Source organism: Hemiscyllium ocellatum, chromosome 14 (assembly GCF_020745735.1).
Source record: "Hemiscyllium ocellatum isolate sHemOce1 chromosome 14, sHemOce1.pat.X.cur, whole genome shotgun sequence".
In the NCBI taxonomy this organism is placed as follows: domain Eukaryota; kingdom Metazoa; phylum Chordata; class Chondrichthyes; order Orectolobiformes; family Hemiscylliidae; genus Hemiscyllium; species Hemiscyllium ocellatum.
In genome coordinates this window covers 23,423,247-23,445,593 of record NC_083414.1, presented here as the reverse complement: position 1 = coordinate 23,445,593, position 22,347 = coordinate 23,423,247, and the positions used below count along the sequence as shown (strand labels likewise).

Below are 22,347 nucleotides of genomic sequence, written 5' to 3'. Positions count from 1 at the left end.
TCTAGTTCACTAATATCATTGAAGGAGGGAAACCTGTTGTCTTTACTTGCTTTGATTGATATGTGACTCCAGGCCCCCAGCAATGTGATTGATTTTTTAAACAGTCTTCTGAAATGGCTGAGCAAGTCATTCGGTTCAAGGATAATTAAATTTGGACAAGAAATAGCTAGCCTTATCAATGACAATCACATTCCTTGGGAGAATCAAAAAAAAAGTTTGAAAAGGAAGAGATAATGAGGGGCTAATGCCCCTCTCTGCAGAAAGTCATCTGACTGCAGACATGACTTTCCTTCCAGAAATATGCAACAACAGAAAAAAGTGAGTTAAAAAGCAACTGCAGCCCCATGTCTGTGTGTGTATTATTGGGACAATGTGCTAGTTCGGTTTAGTGTGCTGTGAAGGGCACACAGCTTGAGAAAAACTATTAAACAATTCTGTGCTGCAGATAAAAGGACTCTCTCTTTCTCTTTCTCTCTCTCACCCTGAATGCAAACCAGGAAGGTCATCTTTGAGAAGGAAACAGAACCAAGGTCTAACAAATAACTGCAGAGCTAAGAATCTTGAAATCAACTGCTTCACCACCAATGCCTCTGCTACCAGCATCACCCAACATAACACCTGCAACACTCTGCCATTCCATCTTCAAATGTCTTTTTAGCTGTTAACTTTTTACTCAACTTAAGATTTTAAATTGTGAGCATTTATGTCACATTTAATTTTGCACATTTAGTTTAACCCAAGAAAACCTGGCTTGATTTAATGTTTAGGTGTATTCGGATTGGGAATAGATATCCTCAAGGGAAGGGATCCTTACTAAACTAAACTTGTGTGACCAAACAAGGTTGACTTTAGAAGGAAAGCCAGTTCTTTCATCCTCACTTAAGACCATGACTATTTGTGGAATCTTGTCCAGTATCATAATGAATTGGGAACCATCGCTTGGGAACTGGCCATAACAGCTATCATCATGGAGAAACATTGTTGCAGGATATAATGGGTGCACAAATGTAGTCTGTACAGGCACACAGAAACAGTGCAAAAATATGATTGAATTCAATAAGTTTTTTCTCTGCGGAGGTTTGAGTCCTGGTTTAAACTGTAGTAGCAAGCTAAGATTTCCCAATTCATGCTGATAAGGGAAGATACTTCAACTCAATGCGTAAGCTTAGAGAGCTTGGGGAAGATCTAGAACTGATGCTTTGCGTATTTTCAGCATGGATGTAAATCTCTGTGTGTACAGCTGGATTCATTTATCAAGCTAATGACAAAGCTGCTGACATTGAATGGGTCTTCAACTCTTCCCCAGGTTCTTCTTGCTGTTCCTGGGCCTCTTTACTTTCTGCAGCGAAGTTGTACAGCAAGCAGTAGTAAGAAGCTGAGAATCTAGCCAGACTGCACTGGAGGCAAACTGATTCAGATTCCTGCAGCAGTGCATGCCATATTATAGAGTGTTTGACAACTCCTTTACAGCCCATTTGATCTATTTTCAGCTGGTGGTTCAGGAAACTACAGATATGGACAAAAGGATAACTCTGATGACCAGGGAGTTGCATGTGACTTGGTTTACAAGGTCAAATATTAGTAGGAACATGGACTGCTTTAAAATGATGGTTTGATGACAACTGTGGGAAATACAGCACCAAGTTACAGACAAGCCACACAATGAGATTACAATGCTTTACAATTTATACTAGGAGCAGCATAACTGTAATGGACAATGTTGAGCTATTTTTAATAACATCCCACTGCACGAGCAGGAATCCAACTACTTTGTAGTTCTCTCCTACTACACTTTGTTATCCATTGTAAACAGAATGAACTTGATACCCTGTCAAAACATTAGTCTGCTCTTTATTTCAGAGATCTGTGCGCATATGATCGACTAATGTTTATCTGATAGAAGCTTGAAAAGGAGAAATTTGTAGGGGTATAGGGAAAGCAGACAGTGGTGGGGCTATTAGGATTTCAGAGTAAACATAGCTATGATGGGTTAAATTGAATTGTCCTGTGCTGTATGATTCTGAATTGGATAAAATTTGAGGGCAATTGTGACTTTAGCAATTCATCAGCAGTGATTTGTAACAGGTCTGACCAAGTTTTCACAGGCATGGCTTCTCAGTGAAGGGATATACAGCTTGGCCTATTTCTCCTGCAATAGCAGTACATCTGAGGGAGCAGTCTCATTTACCCAGCCTTCCCTGTTCCTTTTATCCCTCCAAAAGGCAAAGGTATTCAGGAGCTCTCAGAGAGAAAACCATTACATGGCAGCAGGAGCAGATAAAAATGTAGCAACAGACCCTTCAAAAACACAACAGAAAACAAAGGGAAAAGTACAAATTATGACCCAACAGTTTTTTTTAAAACTCTGTGTTGTTCTGATAAACCAATTCATGAGGGTAATTTTAAATCATCATACACTCATTTGTTTATGTCTGCCCACAAAGCTATTTGTGTTTTCTGTAACCCTTCAAAACTTTATTGGGATAATCACAAAGAGACAAAACCTTCGGAGATGCAGTATTTCAAATCTCTGCACAATTCTGAATCAGGAATGTTTTGAAAAGCACTTGAGCAGTGACTTTGTCAATAGTACATTTTAACACGCATCAGAATCAAACCACAGCTTGAGGTTTAGCGATTTCAAATCCAGTCATATGTTACAGATCAACTTGAAGGTTTTGATCAATATCTAAGCATTTTCAACTGCAATGAAATTACCTTTCTTGTCTTTCTTTTCCTCTTCCTCACCACCTGCACCCAGCAATGTGAATATGATGCCAGTCTGTGAGTTGACGCCCACGGCTGTGACAAGCATTTTGCCCGAACCCTCCATGACATGGGTACCTGTTGAAAGAAAAAGCAGGCAATGAAGATCGTAACCAAAAGCCAAATGGAATGTCATTGCCATATTACTAGATCTAAGAAAGTATAGGTTAATAGTGAGACAAATTACATTATCTATCACAATTTGTAATTAAAGCACATTGCGTTGGTTGAAGGAAATAACTTATCAAAGTGGATAACTCCACAGCTGTGATTTAACATTAAGGTTTTGATCAGAAAAGGATCTGGTTAAACTTAAATTGAAAAATTACTGACCAGGATGCTACTAAGTCTATTCCTGAATTAGTACAGGCACTATTTTAAATTCTAACAGCTTTATTGGCATGCAGTTAGACACATATTATTATTCTTTATGATGACTTGGATTCATTTTCTTCATAAAACCATACTGCCAGCTTGATTATGCAACCAGAATGGAGTCATAGAGTCAGAGAAACATACAGCATGGAAATAGACTCTTCAGTCCAACTCGTCCATGCCGACCAGATCTCCTAATTTGATCTAGTCTCATTTGCCAGCACTTGGCCCATATCCATCTTAACTCTTCCTATTCATGTACCCACACAGATGCCTTTTAAATGTTGTAATTGTATCAGCCTCCACCATTTTCTCCGGCAGCTCATTCCATACACACATCACCCTCTGAGTGAAAAAGGTACTCCTTAGGTCTTTTCAGTCTTTCCCCTCTCACCCTAAACCTGTGCCCTCTAGTTCTGGACTCCCCACCTCAGGGAAAAGACCTTGTCTGTTTACCCTATCCATGCCCCTAAATATGATTTTATAAACCTCTATAAGGTCACCCCTCAGCCTCTGACGCTCCAGGGAAAACAGGTCCAGCCTATTCAGCCTCTTCCTATAGTTCAAACCCTCCAAACCTGGCAATACCTTTTCTGAACATACCCACCTGTTAATACACAATGAAATCTCTCCTGAACATCTATTTTACACGCCTCTCATCAAATAATAGTAACCTGCTATTAGAGAGAGATGAATGAATTTAATTATTGAGCTCTTAAGGAACATATGTTGCTAGTTTAGATGAGTGTATGGATGTCTAACCATGTTTGTTGAACAAGAATGCTTGGATAAAGGGAAAATTACTGACATGAGACATTCCCATTAAAAGGTGATCAAAGTAAAACATGATTTGGAGATGCCGGTGTTAGACTGGGGTTTATAAAGTTAAAAATCACATAACACTAGGTTATAGTCCAACAGGTTTAATTGGAAGCACTAGCTTTCAGAGCGCTGCTCCTTCATCAGGTGATTGTGTTGTACTCCACAACCACCTGATGAAGGAGCAGCACTCAGAAAGCTAGTGCTTCCAATTAAACCTGTTGGAGTATAACCTGGTGTTGTGTGATTTTTAACAGTAAAACATGTTCTTCCCAACTTCTTTTGGCTACATTCTAACAACAATCAACCATTCAACAACTAAGTTAGAAATTAGATGGTACTCAAATCCCAATTTTTGGTTTTCTGGTCCTGCTAATACACAGACGAGTGTACAAAATGGGAGCCTTACCACCATGAATATCTGTTCAACATGAACATGTTAATTTTTATTATTCATTTGTGCAACATGAGCATCACTGGCTGGCCAGCATTTGTCACCCATAGCCTTATTGCCCATGAAAAGATGGTGGTAAGCTCCCTTTTTACTTTTTAAAGGCAGCAAGACTGAACATATTGCTGTGTCACTGCCCTGATCTTTGGATACTGACGCAATGGAAATTGGCAGTCCACAAAATAATTTAACTGTTTCTTCATTTAAGAACATATTTTTGAAAAGAAAAGTACTTTTGGAAACCAGATACTTTAATTACTGGGCTGAGACAAGAAACTGGTTAAAGAAATTATTTAATTATTCTTACAATTAGTAGGTTAATTCTCAGCATGGTGACTATTGTTAGCAGATTCAACATGACTGGCAGGCCTCATTAACATGTCTTAAATATTAAAAGCTGACATTTTCAAATATATTTGAATAACATGAATCAAAGTTCTAGGTCACATGGCACACAACCTTCCAACTAGTTTCATGAAAGGAGTTACCCTCATGACTACATCTTGCAAAAAACACCCAAACCGTTCAAACCAAGTAGTCTTGGTGTATGAATAATTCCTACATGACTGCCTCTATAGCAGTTTTGGGGCTTAGCTTGACATTTCCTTTGGACTAATTTGTGTATTTGACCCAAATACCTCTTTACATTGCACAATTCAAGAAGTATCTGTTTTATTTTACACAAAACAATGGTATTTGAGATGAACACAAGTATAATTACTTTTTGAGTGGTGATCCTTTTCCAGAAGACATACCTTCACACCCACCTCTCATGTGGAGGACAATATAATGGCTCCTTTATAGGTCTTGTTTATATTATAGAGAATGTGGAACATTAATACTTAGCTAATAATTAAAATGTGCAATGAAGCTGCTTGCATTTTTAATTCCCTAACAAAGGCAGGATATGCAGAGTGTAATTGCTTAGGTAAGAACTATGTGCTGAAATGTAAGTACATTGAGCAATATCTCTTTTAAATCAGATGAAACTAACAGTTTGACATGCAAACTGATGCATTCAGTTTTCCTGATCATATATTATCAGAGAAATTTGCTCAATAGGTTAGAGATCACAAAACACAGTTCGAAGTGAAATTGACAAACAGTTTATTATTACGGTGATATTGCGGAAGAGGAACTGACTAAGCTGAAACAGTACAGACAGTCCGCCCAGAAAATAGGCACACAAAGCAAAATGGGCCAATTTGTACCAAAAACACCCAAAATTCTCAAGCAGGCTCATAAGCCAAATCAGACAGCCCACGCAGACAAGGGAATACACTTCAAGCTCACTAACAATGAATGAACACCACAGATATCTCAAAGCCCCAAGGGCAGTTTCACAACCCAGCAATACCAAAGCCACATAAAGAGCAGGTCAGACAGAGAGGAACATGCTCCAGGAACAGGACAATGGAAACACCTCACTACTTCAGAGGAAACAAGGATTCTCTTTCCAGAGCTGAGGATGAGACCAGTTTTTACAATAATGCTGCACAATAAGGCTGATTAAGAAATGGGAAAAATACAATGTATCTGGAAATGGAGTAATCTAGTTGCAAGGATGCTAACTGGAAAACAGTAATCGGAAGAATGTCCTGTTCAATCACACACTGCAACATCCTGACAGTAACGATGGTTCCATTCCTCTTCACAGGTTGGTGTTAATGTTTCCTCTGAAGTAGTGAGGTGTTTCCATTGTCCTGTTCCTGGAGCATGTTCCTCTCTGTCTGACCTGCTCTTTGTGTGGCTTTGGTATTGCTGGGTTGTGAAACTGCCCTTGGGGCTTTGAGATATCTGTGGTGTTCATTCATTGTTAGTGAGCTTGAAGTGTATTCCCTTGTCTGCGTGGGCTGTCTGATTTGGCTTATGAGCCTGCTTGGGAATTCTGGGTGTTTTTGGTACAAATTGGCCAATTTTGCTTTTGTGTGCCTATTGTAGGTTGGCAGGGTGGCAGATCTTTTCCCACATATATGTATACAAATTAGGAGCAAAAGTAGGCCATTTGGCCCTTCAAGCCTGCTCCACCATTGAATAAGATCATGGCTGACCTGTTTGTATTTGGAATTTCACATTCCTATCGACACCAAATAACCATGTGTAACAGGAATCTAACTACCACCATTTTAATATATTCAAGGTCTCTGCCTCCACCATATTCTGATGCAGACAATTCCAAAGATACACAATCCTCAGAGAGAAAAAAATCCATGGTCTCTGTCCAAGAAGAGTGAACCCTAATTTTAAAACAGTGATCACAAGTTCTGGTCTGATTCACAAAAGGGAACATCTTTTCCACTTTAATCCCATGAAGACCATTCAAGATCTTACAAACTTCAATCAAATCACCTTCCCTCTTCTAAACAAGCCCTTCTTGTCCAATCTTTCCTCATAAGACAACCTGCTCGGTCCAAGTATTAACTTACTGAACCTGCTCCAAACTACCTGTAACATCCTTCTTTGTACCCTTGCTTAAATAAGACGATCAAAACTGCACATAACATTCAACATGTGGTCCCCTAATGTCTTGCATAACTGAAATATAAACTTATTCTATATATACTTCATCTGAGAATAAAGGATATCAACTGAATTGGCTTTCTGAATTACTCAATGGATCTACATACCAGCTTTTTGTGATTCATGCACTAGAATGCCAATCCATCTGCATCTCAGAAGTAAGCAATAACTATTCCATGTAAATAATATTCTGCTCTTTTCTTATTTTTTCAAAGTGCACAACTTCACATTTCCCATGTTATATTCCATCCATCAGATTTTTGCCCACTCACTTAACCCATCCATATCAAACTTTATACGTTGTGTACACAATGGACTTCTATGTACCTTTGCATCACATGCAAATTTAACTACCATGATTTTGTTGCCCTCATGCAAGTCATTGATAATAAAGTGTAACATTTTGAGTGTCTGACACAGTCTTTTGCTGAATCCCAATCATCAAATCCTACCAATCTTTTATAGATTCTCTGCTTTCTGCCAACCAGCCAATCTTCATTTCATGCTTGTATGTTATCCCTAAAACCATGAGCTCTTACTTTTGTTTAATAATTCTGTACGTGGTCTTTGTCAAATTTACTCTAAAAACTGTACTACAGTAAGTCAACTATCTCCTTTTTATCCACAGTGCATGTTATTTCTTCAAGAAATTCTTATAAATTGGTCGAACACCCTTTCACTAAACCATGCTGGCTCTTCTCGATGAACTTAAATTTTTCCTGGTGTATAACCCCCATAATGATCAATTCAAACACTTTCTCCATGACAGACACCAAGCTAGCTAGCACAGAGCTTCCTATTTACTGCCTCCCTCCTTTCTTGAGGGGAGGGATTATATTTATTACTTTCCAATCCGATGCATATAAAATAAAACAACCCTCCATTTGGTAAACCCAGAGGCAACTTTTGAAAATGTGATCTTGTTGCAGTGATACCCACAGCAATTTTCATCTCAAAGATGCAAAAGAGAAAATATTTAAAAATATTCAGCAGATCAGATAGTTTTGGTGGAAGGAGGAACAGAGGTAAAGAAGAATTAATTGTTGTTTTCTGCACAGTTCTAAACTGATCTGCTAAATATTTTCATCAAATTATCTTTTTATTTCAGATTTCCAGCAACTGCAGCAGCTTGCATTTGTTTTAGCATGCTGGAGTCACAGAGAGTCGTACAGTATAGAACAGGCCCTTCAGCCCTCCATTCTATGCTGACCAAGACACACCAAAGTATACTAATCCCATTTACCGGAGTCATAGAAGTCCTGCCTTCCACATTGAATTTTTCCTGGGGACACCAGGAGACACACAATGTGAAAAGGTGCACTTGATCATAGCAGGAACACATTTCACCATAAGGAGGTCACCTCCAGTTAGACATATGGCTACTCTGGCTACTCAGCAATGACATCAGGAGAGTTCGGTGCTGTGCAAGCATGTTAGGGGCCTCAGGGCACTCTCAAAAAAAAGGTAATCTTATAGAGGGAGGAATAAGTTAAAAACCAAGATGGCTGAGTGGGAAGGAGTGCCAATCAAAGGACAAACCTCTTCAGATTGAATTATTGAGGCTGTGGAGATTGTTGCTCCAACAGGGGTATCCTCTGTGTCACAAAGCTGGTCCTTGTTTTCCAAAAGCTGTTTTTTTTTCTCAAGGATACTGTGGCCTTGGCTTTTCTCAGAAGGGTCATAAACAGTCCCCGGTTCCGATTACACTGGTTTGGTACGGAGATTAAAGGCTATTGAGAGGCCTTTTTATTTATATGTAAACTGATGAAACTTCACACCAAAGTGGTCACATTTTAGAAGTGACCTATAGAATGAAAGGGGAGCGGTCAGCTGTCTAGCTGAGCAGTACAATCCAGAGCTAGTTAGGAGTTCAACAGTGAGCTGTGTGGAAGCAGGCTCTCTCTCTCTCTCTCCTTCTGCTCTTCTAACTTCAACCTGTAAGCATTTGTTCCATTTTTACTGTTTTTTTAAGGGTGTTTGCTAATTGGGGCTGTTGTATATATTCGGAACAGCATGATGAAGTCCAGTTTGGATAGACTGAGTTCTGTGGGGGTTCTTTATTCTGTTATTTGTGTTTCATTGTGTTATTTTGTGAATAAATTTTTGTCTGTTTTAAAGCCTAGTAGTCAAGCTAGCTAACTAACTTACTCCGTGTAATTTTCACTGTACGTTTACCGAAACAAATTACAAAGTTATTGTCTGGCCTACCTGCTTAAGAATGTTCTGGCCTCGTCTATAACATCTGTCAGGCACACAGTATCTGGTTCCAAAGGCCACATCCCTCTCCCCTGAACCAGTGATTACCAAAGTGAGGTTTTCTCCTTATAGCTGGCAGTCTCCTTAAATTATCCATAATTGTCCTTTCAATATTGCCAATTGATTGCCCAACTCTTTGGAGCTTGCCTGGTGGTGGGACAATGACAGAGAGCAGTCAGGGCTCTCTGCTTTATTACTTGTAACTTCCATCCTCCCCTTCTTTAAGGAGCTTGTAAAATTTGGAATTCAGTTCAGGAAAACCACAGTAACACAAGGTTTAAAAATTTCAAAACTTTGAGAATAATGGGGGTGGCAAAGCATGTAATGTAGATTGCTCCTTACTGCATGACCTTGTGCTTTCAGTTGTTGAGCATAGCCAATTCTTCTCACAGGGCAGAGAAAGAAAATTGGAAGCAAATCATGTCCTGTTTCAGTGGCCAGCTTTGGCATGACTTTGGTATACATTAGAGTAACATCGTTAATCAAACAGAACTATTATTTCATTTTTAAATAATAATTGTAAAATTATCGTACAATGTATACCAAATAATCACTTTGGCAAAAGGTCCTTTTTGGTGTTTGATTGTAATTTTAACAGAGGCATCTTACAGACTGCCTGTCAGCCCAGATTAATTCTGCAACAAGGTGGGTTTCTCTCCTTGGAACAATGCAATGATGCCATGCAAATAAATGTAATATAAGATGTTTACTCTTCAAAAAGGTGAGTAAGAACAGTTACCAAATTTAGGAGCTTAAACTCTCAATGCAGATTAATTTGAGAATGCATGAGGTTGAATTTTAAATTCCCATTTTTACATGTTTAGCAGACAGATTTCAGGCTTATTAAGAATTGTTCGTCTCTGTAATTAGCACAGCTGCTGGGAAGAATACATTTTATAATTAGCTGTAAATCTACAATTTTGTTTGTGACAAATGCAGATTTTTAAATCTGCATCCAAGGCTGCTAGTCAAAACCTTGACATATTTCAAAATGTTCAGTATGTTTCACACACACACTGCAGTGACACATTTCTGCAGCATGTGCTGTCTTTCATTATCCTTGACACAGTAAATTAGTCCTTGTACAGTGGAAGTCATTAAAGAACACATCTCCTGACAGAACTAAAAATAGAATTGTGGAATGTTTATTGAAGGTAAGGATGTCAAGAACCAGTTTTGTAGATTGGTTAGTATTTTTGAATACTCATTTCCCCCTCTGCTAGTATTTAAAGCCTAACAGTGAACACTCATCAGCAGGTGATTGCCATGAATGTTTGTGACAATCCCTTTCAAAACTAAAAGCAGTTAATATTAACCCACATTGAGAATACGTCAGCTTTTCCATTTTCCATTTCCCCAATTACTTTGTGTCTGGATGTTTCCTATTTCTGATTCCCAATTTGTTTTTTGGGTGATGTAGCATTATGAGAAAATGTAATATTCATTTGCTTTCACCCATGCAGCCAAGAATTCAAATCAATCTTCGAAAGACCAAAATCCATACTTACTGATGGCACTGAATTGAATTTTTCCAGTCCCACACACATGGATTTGGAGGCGTGACAGGAAACAAAATCTGTGAATCTTGTGTCAGGGTCATCCCCTCACTATATGGACTAGGAGAAAGTGAGGACTGCAGATGCTGGAGATCAGAGCTGAAAAATGTGTTGCTGGAAAAGCGCAGCAGGTCAGGCAGCATCCAAGGAGCAGGAGAATCGACGTTTTGGGCATCAGCCTGAAGAACGGCTTATGCCCGAAACGTCGATTCTCCTGCTCCTTGGATGCTGCCTGACCTGCTGCGCTTTTCCAGCAACATATTTTTCAGCTCACTGTATGGACGCCTACCTCAGCTGAGGCTGAAGCCCAGATATTGTCTAGAGGTGGCCTTCTAACAAGGCCTCCTTTAATCACAGTTAAAAATCACACAACACTAGGTTATAGTCCAACTGGTTTAGTTGTGTGATTTTTAACTTTGTACACCCTAGTCCAACATCGGCATCTCCAAATCATGACTCCTTTAATCACCACAGTCTATAACCACAGGGACCAGTAGATTGCAGCTATCACCCCAGTTGCATTGTACACATTAAGGAGCTCTCCTTGTCAAGGAATAATCATGTATAAAAATTGATTTTTGAATTGGAAAGCCCAAACTGAATTACTTCTAAAAGACTAATGCCAAATTCCAGAATCGAAATGTCAAAATCAGAAGTGGTTGTACATCAGCATCACTATTCTAACTACATTCCAACACCATTGAAATGGGGATCACCTATCTGCAAAGTCACACCAAGAATGGCAGCATGTTGGCTGAGTGGTTAGCACAGCTGCCTCACAGCTCCAAGCACCCGAAATCGGTTCTGGCCTTGGTGTCTGTGTGGAGTTGCACATTCTCCCAGAGTCTGCATGGGTTTCCTTCGGATGCTCCAGATTCCTCCCACAGTCCAACGGTGTGCTGGTTAAGTGGATTGGCCATGCTAAAATTTCCTGGGATGTGTAGATTAGACGCATCAGCCATGGGAAATGTGTGGTTACAAGGATAGGGTAGAGGGAGGATGAGTCTGGGTGGGATGCTCTTTGGAGGGTCAGTGTGGAATTGATGGGCTGATAGGACTGCTTCCATACTGTAGAGATTCTATGGTTCTAAGTACAATTTCCTTGGAGGAGTATCAATAAAGACCATTTGTTTGGACATGACAAATCCTTCCTGTTCACATATGACAGAACCCATGGGCTATATGCAAGCACATTTAAAAATCTTGTATTCAACAAATGAGAACTTTTTTTGGATGTTTAAATGTAAAACTAAATTTTAAAATTTTATTGCAGCTTCCTCTCACAACTTGCGAATATTTCAGAGCACACTACTGTGCATTTTTTACTGAAAGATAAGATTAAACAAATAACCATTTTATCATTTACAGTCATGTTATTATCATGAACAAAACTAAATCTGTACTGAACATTAGATCCAGAAATCCAAAAATAAAATTGCAGCTGTGGAACAATTCTAAATACCTAAAGCTCCAATCTATAATTTATTAAAACAAGTGACCACATGAAAATAAAGAAATAGAATTCAATTTTTTCAACAATTGCGACTTCGCTCTAATGCTCTATGCAATAATAAAAATTAAGATCAAAATGCTTTTTGACAATTTATCAATGTTTCCCATACTTTTAAATATTTATGCATGTAAAACCCCTAGGGGTATCAGCTCCTCTATTCTAATGAAGTTTATTATTTAGTATATATGTCCTTTCATCATTATTCTCCCAAATTGTTTCAATTCAGACTTTTCTACGATGATTTTTTGACGTCAATCTCCCAATCATTAATCTGTCCATGCCCTCCTTACATAACTTACAGTGTTCTTCATTATCAATTATGAAACTACAGTCCATGTCATTTTCCTTTATTAACAACAATAGCCCTAGTCTGGACATTAAGGCTACATCACGGTCCATATTAATTCAAATAAAACATAACCATTTATCATAGCTCCAGTTTCTGCCCTTCAATCAGTTTCCTATCCATGTTGTCACCCGTCTTTAATACAATGACTTGGTTTGGATTCCAAAAGGCATTTAAAAAGCTAAAGCAAATCAGGCTACTTAATAAGATAGGAGCCCGTAGTGCTGAGGGTGGTATATTAGCATAGAGGATAGAGGATTGGCTAACTGATAAATGACAGAGAATTGGCATAAAGGCAACATTTTCAGGATGGCAACCTGTAAGTAGTGGAGTATCACAGGGATCAGTGCTATGATCACAATTGTTCAAAATATATATTATTATTTAGATGAAGAAAGTGAATGTGCAATCACCAAGTTTGCAGTTTGCATAAAAATAGATCGGAAAGCAAGTGGTGAGGATGACATAAGGATATGATAGTGCGATATTGCCCAGTTAAGTGAATGGTGATGATATAAGGATGTTATAGTGGGATACTGACCAGTTAAGTGAGTGGTGATGATATAAGGATGTTATAGTAGGATATTGACCAGTTAGGTAAGTGGGGATGATAGAAGGATATTATAGTAGGATGTTGACCAGTTAAGTGAGTGGGTGTGATATAACAATATTATAGTGAGATATTGACCGGTTAAGTGAGGGGAGATGATAGAAGGATGTTATAGTGGGACATTGACCGGGTAAGTGAGTGGGGGTGATAGAAGAATGTTATAGTGGGATATTGACCGGTTAAGTGAGTGGGCAAAATCTTGGCAAATGCGATTTAATGTGGCAAAATATGAAGTGAAACACTTTGGCAAGAAAAATAGAAGAGCTGAATATTATTTAAATGGAGAAAGATTGTAGAAAGCTGCAACACTGAAGGATTTGAGCATCCTATTGCATGAATCACAAAATGCTAGCATCCAAGGTTTCAGGTAATAGAGAAGGTAAATGGAATGTTGGCCTTTATTTGAAAATGAATACAGGATACAAATGAGGAGGCCTTGCTAAAACTCTGCAGGACATGAGCCAGACCACATTGTGAACAGTTTTGATCTGCTTATCTAAAGGAAGATTTCCTGGCATTGAAGACAATCCAGAAATGGCTCACCAGGTTGACTCTGAGTGTGGAGAGCTTTTCTACTTGGGAGACATGGAGTAGGTTGGATCTGTACTCATTCACGTTTAGCCGAATGACTGGAGACCTAATTGAAACATATAAGGTTCTTACGGAGTACAACAGGGTAGGTGAGGAAAGGTTGTTTCACTTTATGGTAGAGTCTAGAACCAGAGGGCATAACCTCAGAATAAAGAGTTGCCTATTTAACACAGAAATGAGAGCATGTTTTTCCTCTCACAGGGTAGTGAATCTATGGAATTCTTTACCACAGAGGGCTGTCGAGGTTAGATCATAATGTATATTCAAGCTGAGATAGACAGATTTTTAATCAATAGAAGAATCATGGGTGATGGGGAAAGAGCTGGAGAGTGGAGTTGAGAATCATCAGATCAACCATGATCTCACAGAATGGTGGAGCAGACTCCATGGGCAGAATAGCTACTTCTGCTCGTGCATCTTGTGGTCTTATGGACTTAATGTTTTTTTTAAAATCTCAAGTGAAAATACATAAATAAAGGGGTATTACAGTAATAAGGAGTTGAAGAGCCTGACCTAATGATATACTGCCTCAGGAACAGCGTTATGTGCAGACTACCACATCCCAGAGATACACCAGACCAGTATTTCAATGTAGAAGGAGCAGCATTGATCTAGAGCACAAGATAAAGCAACAGAGAATAAAAAACAACAGAGCTTGGATCTGAACTTAAATCAGAATCGAAAGGACACAGCTGAAATGGGAAAGCTCCCAAGTTGAGACCCTGGAAAACTTCAAGAAAAAGCTGAAAAAAGAGAAGACTCGAGAAGAAGAATTTGGAGACATCCAATTGCAGGGCTAAGGAGACTCTGACAGGAGGGAATCAGACTTCAAAGCCTAGCCATGAACCAATATTATGCAGGAGGAGAGAAACAGAATCAGAAACGTCAACAGTAAGAAGAAATAACATAAGTACCCATCTCGGTCAGTCAGCCCAAAAGGACAGCAGCTTTGGCTGAGACTTTGCCATTATCTCAGCCAATTGAATTCAGGAAAGACCTAGGAAGTCAAGAGCAGGAGCTCTGGAAGTGGCAGCTTCAGCACTGTAGGAAGGTAATATGTTTTTATATGCTGTCGGACCAATAGTAGGTGACATGCTGGAAAGGCAAAGCATGGAGAAGAGTACCACAGAATATGATGAACTGATTGAAGCATTTGATGTGTACTTTAACCTCAAATTAGAAATAATGGCTGAGATTTAATCAGTAATCTTCCATCCTGAGAATCAATAGTAAGCTTTTTAAAGAATTTATATTATCTAGCAAGATGTGGTAAGTAAGGCACTTTGAAGGAATTATAAATCAGAGTCCAAAGATGTTCAGGTTAGGTGGATTGACCATGTTAAATTGCTCTGTAGTGTCCAGGAATGCATAAGGTACGCGGAGTGGCCATGGGAAATGCAGGGATATGGGGCTAAGGTGGGTGGAGTTTGGAATGGTCTGTGCAGACTTGATGGGCTAAATGTCCTTTATGTGTTTGCACGGATTCTATGATTCTAAATTGTAGTTGTTGTGAGGCATAAGAAATTATCCGATTCAGTCAATCCAAGGAGGATTTAATGCTAGAACAGAGAATCCAATTCACTATGGAGGCAGAAACTGGTCAGCACTGCAAGCAAATCTACGCAATTACTTTGACACATTTTGATGGTGAGACACCAAGGTGCTGTTGTTACACTCTAGGATGCTACCAAAATACCATCAGCCACATCAAATTGTTCAAGATGTGGCTCCAACTGAATCACGATCACAATGAATGTCCAGCAGGGGGAGCTAAGTACTGTAAATAACTTCATTTGGGACATACCTAACAAGGGTAAATTCATTCCTTTCATCACCTAAAAAATACAAAAATGATCTTGCAAAAGGAAAAATTCCAGGGATATGGTTTATTTACAACAAGGAAGAAGTTCAAGTTGAAAGCTGCAGGGCAAAAGGTAACGCCAACATGTCTCGGAGAGATCAAAGAGAGCCAAAACATCTCAACCAACAAGTTGAAGGGTCAAGACTTTATAACAAAATTTAAGTATAATATTGGTACAGTTGTTTTAATACTGGCAGAAAGCTTGCCTTAATTGAAGGTTGTGAGGGTCAGGTCAGCTAACCTAAAACTCCAAGGTCCAAGAAGCATGGGTTTTTAAGTGTATATGTAAATTACCATGAAGTTTAGTTATGCAGGATGAAATGTCTTTGAGACATTGTACATAAGCACACTGTTGAGCAGTAATGCAGGCATTCCTCTAGGTCTCTCAAAGAGAGAGTGCTACTGTTGTTCAGGATGAAGGTAGCAGAGAATTTCAGCAGGAATTTCTGAAGTTATTCAAATTTTTAAGACAACGTATTATCACATTACTCTGCCAGAAAATGTAAAACCCATCTATTTCTCATCTTCTAATGAGTAAAGTGAAACCTGAGTTAGACAGCATCGAAGTGGGGTATATCACCAGTGACAGAATTGGCACAACGGTACTCCAGTCCAAAACCTGTTCCCAGGATAAATGGAGAACTAAGATTGTCTTTAGATCTCACCCAATTAAACAAAGGTGTGCAGAGGGAAATTCACCCTGTTTTAATGATAACTCGGCAACAAGCAAGCTTTCATAAATCTGGATATTGTTAAACCAAGGGGCAAGATTGTTGATGTTAATTATTACATCATTTGGGCCATATATAAATACAAAAATGCTTAAATTCTTCTGTCCAAAATTCCTGGTGGGGAAACAAGAGACTATTTGTCATTTGGATGATATCCTAGTGCATGGAAGAAGGAACATGACCAGAGACTCACGGATCTGTTAAGAACGTTACAGAATACAGGCCTTACACTAAATGAAAAATCCATTGCTGCAGAATGACAATTATGTTATGCAGGATGCATTGTCCAAGAACATAGCACAATAGTGGATCCCAAGACAGACAAAAGGTATCAGTGAAATTCTGGCAAATAAGTGCACAAAAGATATCCAGCACCTTTCTTAGGCATGTTAAATCAAGTGGAAGAAGTTGGCCCCACTTAGCCAGTTTTTTAAACCCATAAGAAAGCTTTTAAAATAAGGCACTATGGTATTGGAATAAAGAACAGGCTGCGGCTTTGGAACACGTTAGAGAGAAGTTACTATCTGCAGATGTTTTAGCACATCAAAAATTCACTATAGTAGCTGTAGATGCATTGTACAGAGGACTAGCAGCATTTCATATTCAACGTAAACTGACAGAACACAAAAGTTAGTCCAATCCATGTTAAGAGTTCTGACAGAGACTGAACAGAGCTGCACAAAGAAGAAAAAGTTATCAGGTACATGTGAGAGAGGAAAGTTGATTTCATGGAACTGAAATTCCAGGATGAGATACCCACAAGCTTTTTGTAACAGTGTTGGATTGAAAAGAAATCTCAAAAATGCCTCTAATATTACAAAGATTCAGGGTCAGGCTGATGACAATGGTATAGTCCATATGCCAGGCAAGTAATGGCAGATAGAGTCTCAAAAGCAGCAATGGATGAAGAAGGTCTTGTTTTTATAAAAGAAGTGGAGTCTTATTCTACGGCAACTGAAGGCAAACTCAGACAAATCAGTGCAGTACAAAAGTCACAGAAGGAGCACACAAAGATAAGACAACTCTCTATAAAGGCAGTCGAAAATAGTCAGTGGACCAAGTGCTGAAAAGATAAAATGAGCAGAAACAGCACAGAACAGCAGTAAAAAAATTTATTGGTTTACGGTCATAGAATGGTTATGCTACAGTCAATGAGAAGAAAAACGCTCCAGAAACTTTAGGCAGGATCTCCAGCTACCAGGAAGAATAGAAGAACAGCAGAAGAATCAGAGTGGTGGTTAGGCATTCCAAAAGACATCCAAAAGACGACCTTTCATCATGCCTACCAGTGCTATTCACAACCTATAGAGCCAATCCTTTCTGTAAGATTTCTGAAAAGACCATGGGAAAGGCTAGGAACTGACTTATTTGATTTTAGAAGGAAAAGGAATTTGGACCTAATAAATAAGTACTCAAGATGGATTAACTTCATTCAACCACAGCAGACTCAGTGATGACAGACAACATTGAGAAAGATCTTTGTAATACATTTTTCTGAAAGAATTAGGGTCAGACCATGGATCTCAGTTCATGAATGAAGATTTCAGGATATTCATTTCAGAGGCAGGCATCATGCTGGCGACAAGTTCTCCACACCATCCTCAGTCAAGTGGAGAAGCGGAAACAACAGTCAGGGCTATGAAGTCACTGATGCATAAGAACCCAGTCTGAGCTCTACTCAGTTACAGAGCCATTGAATAATTGATACTTGCCAGCAGAAATGTGAATGGGGAAGAAGTTAAAAGGGCACACCATTATTTGAAACACAATTTCAGGCCAAAAGTAACCTCTTATTACCAGGCAGAGATAAAACAACCAGAGAAAAACCACAGCAAAAAGCAGCAGAACTAGTACAACTCTGGAAACAAGGTAAAAATAATGACAACTTTAAAGTCCATGCAGAAAGTCTGCTTCAGGAACAGGAAGGCAGAAGCCACTATACAGATAAAGGGACAGCCAAACCTATATTGAATCAGATCAGTTACATTGCAACAATTCCAGAATTTTGATCCGGATTGTGATATTTAGTGGTCTAGATCATCACAAGTGGAGAGCTTTGCGGATTGGGGCATGGTAGAGCAAGGTGGTGAGAATGGTGACTGTAATGATAACAGCAATTATGATTATAATGATTCCAAACACTTTGAAAGGAAGTTGAAGTAAACTACAGGAATATTGTCGACCAGGCCTCTTGACTTTAGTGAGAGACGGAGTGGAGGCGGGGGGGGGGGTGGAGGTGGGTACCGTGGTGTAAAGAGATTAGTGTATGTCATGATGATGATGATGTAGCTGCTCATATGCCTGTCATCAGTAAAACATCACACCAGTCTAGAACTGAGCCTTTTAACACTGACGTCTTAGACATTACATTTGAGAGCTGTGTTTGATAACCTATGTACAGCTTATAAATAACGGAGTGTTATAGTGCATAACGAGTTGGAGAATCTTACTTTGAAATAAAGAGTAACCAGCCTCAGGGGCAGTGCATGTTCCAACATCCACAACCCAGAGATACTCTGGAACAGTATCTCAATGTGCAGGTAGCAGTCGTGGCTTTAAGTACAGAATAAAACAAGGGGATTTAATGCTATTCCAGGATTTTTCTTTACATAACGATTGCTCATCACTTTTTATGTAACTCATTCATTGTACTCTGTAATAACATTTACAGTCTACTCACCAGAAAGTAGCATGGGGTCCTTGTCAGCTGACTTACGGACATGATCAGATTCTCCAGTTAAAGAACTTTCATCAATTTTAAGGTCATTTCCCTGAATTAATATTCCATCTGCAGGGAGCAGATCACCTGATAATTAAAGTCAAAATAAAGGGGTTAGTAACACACTGCCAAGTGATTTATTATGCATTCCTACTGCAGACAATTATGGAACAATTAGACTTGGTCATTACAAAAGCGTTAAATGTAAAACAAACCACATGGTTATATAATAGAACAACAAAGCTTTGATCTCCACAAAAAGGATCTGCATCCAGCCCAGAATAGTGGATTAAAAGTTTTACAATTCTACAGGCTGCCAGACCTTCTTCAAAATAATTTTGAATTGACATTTTCCCAGCTGTTGCCACATAAAAGGATAAGTATGAGCCAATGTTTCTGATCCATTCCTTATATTTTACGTAATGAAGAAGCTCCAAATTTCTGATAGGAGATTCTGATGAGGGCTCCTTCAGGAATGTGGAGCTGTACTACTATTCTGACAGGTCCCTCATAGTGTAGAAGGCAAACCACTGCCCCTCTGTCAAAGTAGTCAGCCGCACATTCTGAAATTTAAAATCAAGAATCACATACAGCCACTTTGACAGTGCTGCCAAACAGGAAGTGCATCAGGAAAATGTAACATTAGGATGCTGGGAGATAGGATTCCAGAGTAGGTCAGAGGATAGCGTGACAGATAATTAACATGCCAGGGAGGTAGAATGCCAGGTGGGGAGAGTTCCAAATGGATTGGGAGATTGAGTGATAGACAAATAGTATTCCCGATGGATACGGTGTCAACAGATACAGTCTCATTGTACAAGGTGGTAAGTGTGCTCGGGAAATGGTGCAAGTAGGCGAAAGCTAGCTGTGAGATAACTGCTCCCACATGGGGTGGGGCGGGGAGGTGGAGGAGGAAGGGTTTGGTCCCTAGCGTGGAAGTGGGTAGAGAGTATGGATAAGCTCACCAGGCTCTCATAGGGTAGGCTGGGCTTCGAAGCTTGGTAAAAGGGTACCGGGTCAGGCACAGGGTCAAAGAAAGTTCGGGTTTGATGATGATGTAAAGAGGGGTGGGGTCCAGCAGTGGGGCAAAATAGGGTCAGGTCCGTTGGAGGGGGACAATGGGAGAGGTTTGGGTCTGGAAGAAGGGTGGCTAGAGTCACACAGAAGAGTAATGGGGAGTGGGGTTAGGCAGTGAGGCAAAGGGGGCTGGGGCAGGTGGGGGTAACAGAGGGATCAGGTTCTGCAGCAAGGCAAGAGTGGGTCAGGTCCAGCAGTGGGCCAAGAGGAGGGACAGGGCCAGCATTGGGGTAAGAAGGCATCAGGTCCTTCAGCGGGCCAAGAAAAGGGACAGGTCCAGCAGTGAGGCAAGAGGGGGTCAGGTACAGCAGTGAGGCAAGAAGGGGTCAGGTCCAGCAGTGAGACAAGAGGAGGGTCAGGTACAGCAGTGAGGCAAGAGGAGGGTCAGGTACAGCAGTGAGGCAAGAGGAGGTCAGGTCCAGCAGTGAGGCAAGAGGGGGTCAGGTCCAGCAGTGAGACAAGAGGAGGGTCAGGTACAGCAGTGAGGCAAGAGGAGGGTCAGGTACAGCAGTGGGGCAAGAGGGGGTCAAGTCCTGCAGTGAGACAAAGATTAGATCAGGTCTGGCAGTGAAGCAAGAGGAGTGGGAGCTGGCACTGAGGTAACGGGTGTTGGCTGGATCCAGTAGTGGGCAAGACCTGGAGTGGAGAGTGATGGGGAGAGGGTCTTGTGGTGGGATAGCAGGGAGGATCCAGAGGTGGAGCAAGGGTTGTCAAGTCCTCTGATAGGGAAAGTGGAGTGTCACTTATGGCAGTGGGGTAAAGGGAGGTGTCAAATCTGAACAGGGGCTAAGGGGCAGTCAGGTCTGTTGGTAGGGTACGGGATGGAGGGAGTGTTATTTCTGATAGTGGGTCACGGATTGGGAATGCCTTTGGGTCTGTGTTGGGGCACTGGGTGGGGAGGTCAGTCTGATGGTGGAGTAAGGGGTGTTGGGTCTGGTGGGGCAATAATAGCTGCAATGCTGATGGGTTCAGACCCAACAAGGAGGTGGTGAGGTCCTGTGGTGGGGCAAGTGGGCTGGCTTCTGTAGAAGCCACAGTGGATCTCACTGCAGTTGGCCCTGGGGAAGAGCTGGCTGTTAGGACTTGAGGCTGTTTTTGTTGGAGAGAAGAAGGTTAAGATAATAAGAGGGTTAGATAGGATGACAGTGAGAGCTTGTTTCCTCCGATGGTGATGGTTAACATGAGGAGACATAGCTTTAAATTGAGGGGTGTCAGAGGTAGTTACTTTACTCAGAGAGTAAAGGGCCCGTGGAACGCTCTGCTTGCAACAGTAGTAGACTCACCGACTTTAAGGGCACTTAAATGGTCAGTGGATAGACATATGGTCAAAAGTGGAATTATCAGGTTAGAAGGGCTTCAGCTTGGTTTCGCAGGTCAACAAAACATCGAGTGCTGAAGGGTCTGTACTGCGCTGTAATGTTCTATGTTTTTAGTCCTTGGCTGGGCATATTGAGTTTGTTGGGTGAGATGTAGTTGGGAGTGTGTGAGCTAAGTTGGTGTTTGGATTGGGGTGGGGGGGGTGTGGGGGTTGGGGGTAGAGGGGCAAGTCAGTTGAATAGTCATTCAATTAGATTACTTACAGTTTGGAAGCAGGCCCTTCGGCCCAACAAGTCCACACCGACCCTCCGAAGTGCAACCTACCCAGACCCATTCCCCTACATTTACCCCTTCACCTAACACTGCGGGCAATTTAGCCTGGCCAATTCACCTAACCTGCACATCTTTAGACTGTGGGAGGAAACCGGAGCACCTGGAGGAAACCCACGCAGACACGGGGAGAACGTGCAAACTCCACACAGTCAGTCGCCTGAGGTGGAGAATTGAACCCAGGTCTCTGGCGCTGTGAGGCAGCAGTGCTAACCACTGTGCCACCATGCTGCTCATAAAGAGCTAGATAATTCAATACTTTAACTTTCCCGACGTAACTAACTGTTTCATTCTATCAGAACCCCCTGAATTCTCAGATTTAAATGCATACTTTCAAAGGATTCCAAGTAATCTTCAACTCTTTGATTTCCTAGGCATTTCCTTCAGAATCTGTTATAATACATAGTCACCGAGGTTCCCACATGTAACTCCCACCTCTGTTGAAAAAATGTTTAACTGACTGTCAGAACATGCGGCCCTCACCTATAAATCTTCTGCTTTAAACAATA

The 22,347-nt window shown here is 40.4% G+C and overlaps 1 protein-coding gene across 2 annotated transcripts in view; it reads right to left on the bottom strand.

Moving 5' to 3' along the window:
• Positions 1-22,347, bottom strand: part of atp2b2 (ATPase plasma membrane Ca2+ transporting 2) — a 388,757-nt gene that overhangs the window by 222,722 nt on the left and 143,688 nt on the right. For both annotated transcript variants that reach the window (XM_060835139.1, XM_060835141.1), the window contains exons 4-5: positions 19,076-19,201; positions 2,719-2,844 (exon numbers count right to left, since the gene is read on the bottom strand). In XM_060835139.1, the coding sequence (XP_060691122.1) occupies positions 2,719-2,844; positions 19,076-19,201 (252 nt within the window). The remainder of the gene's footprint in view (positions 1-2,718; positions 2,845-19,075; positions 19,202-22,347) is intronic.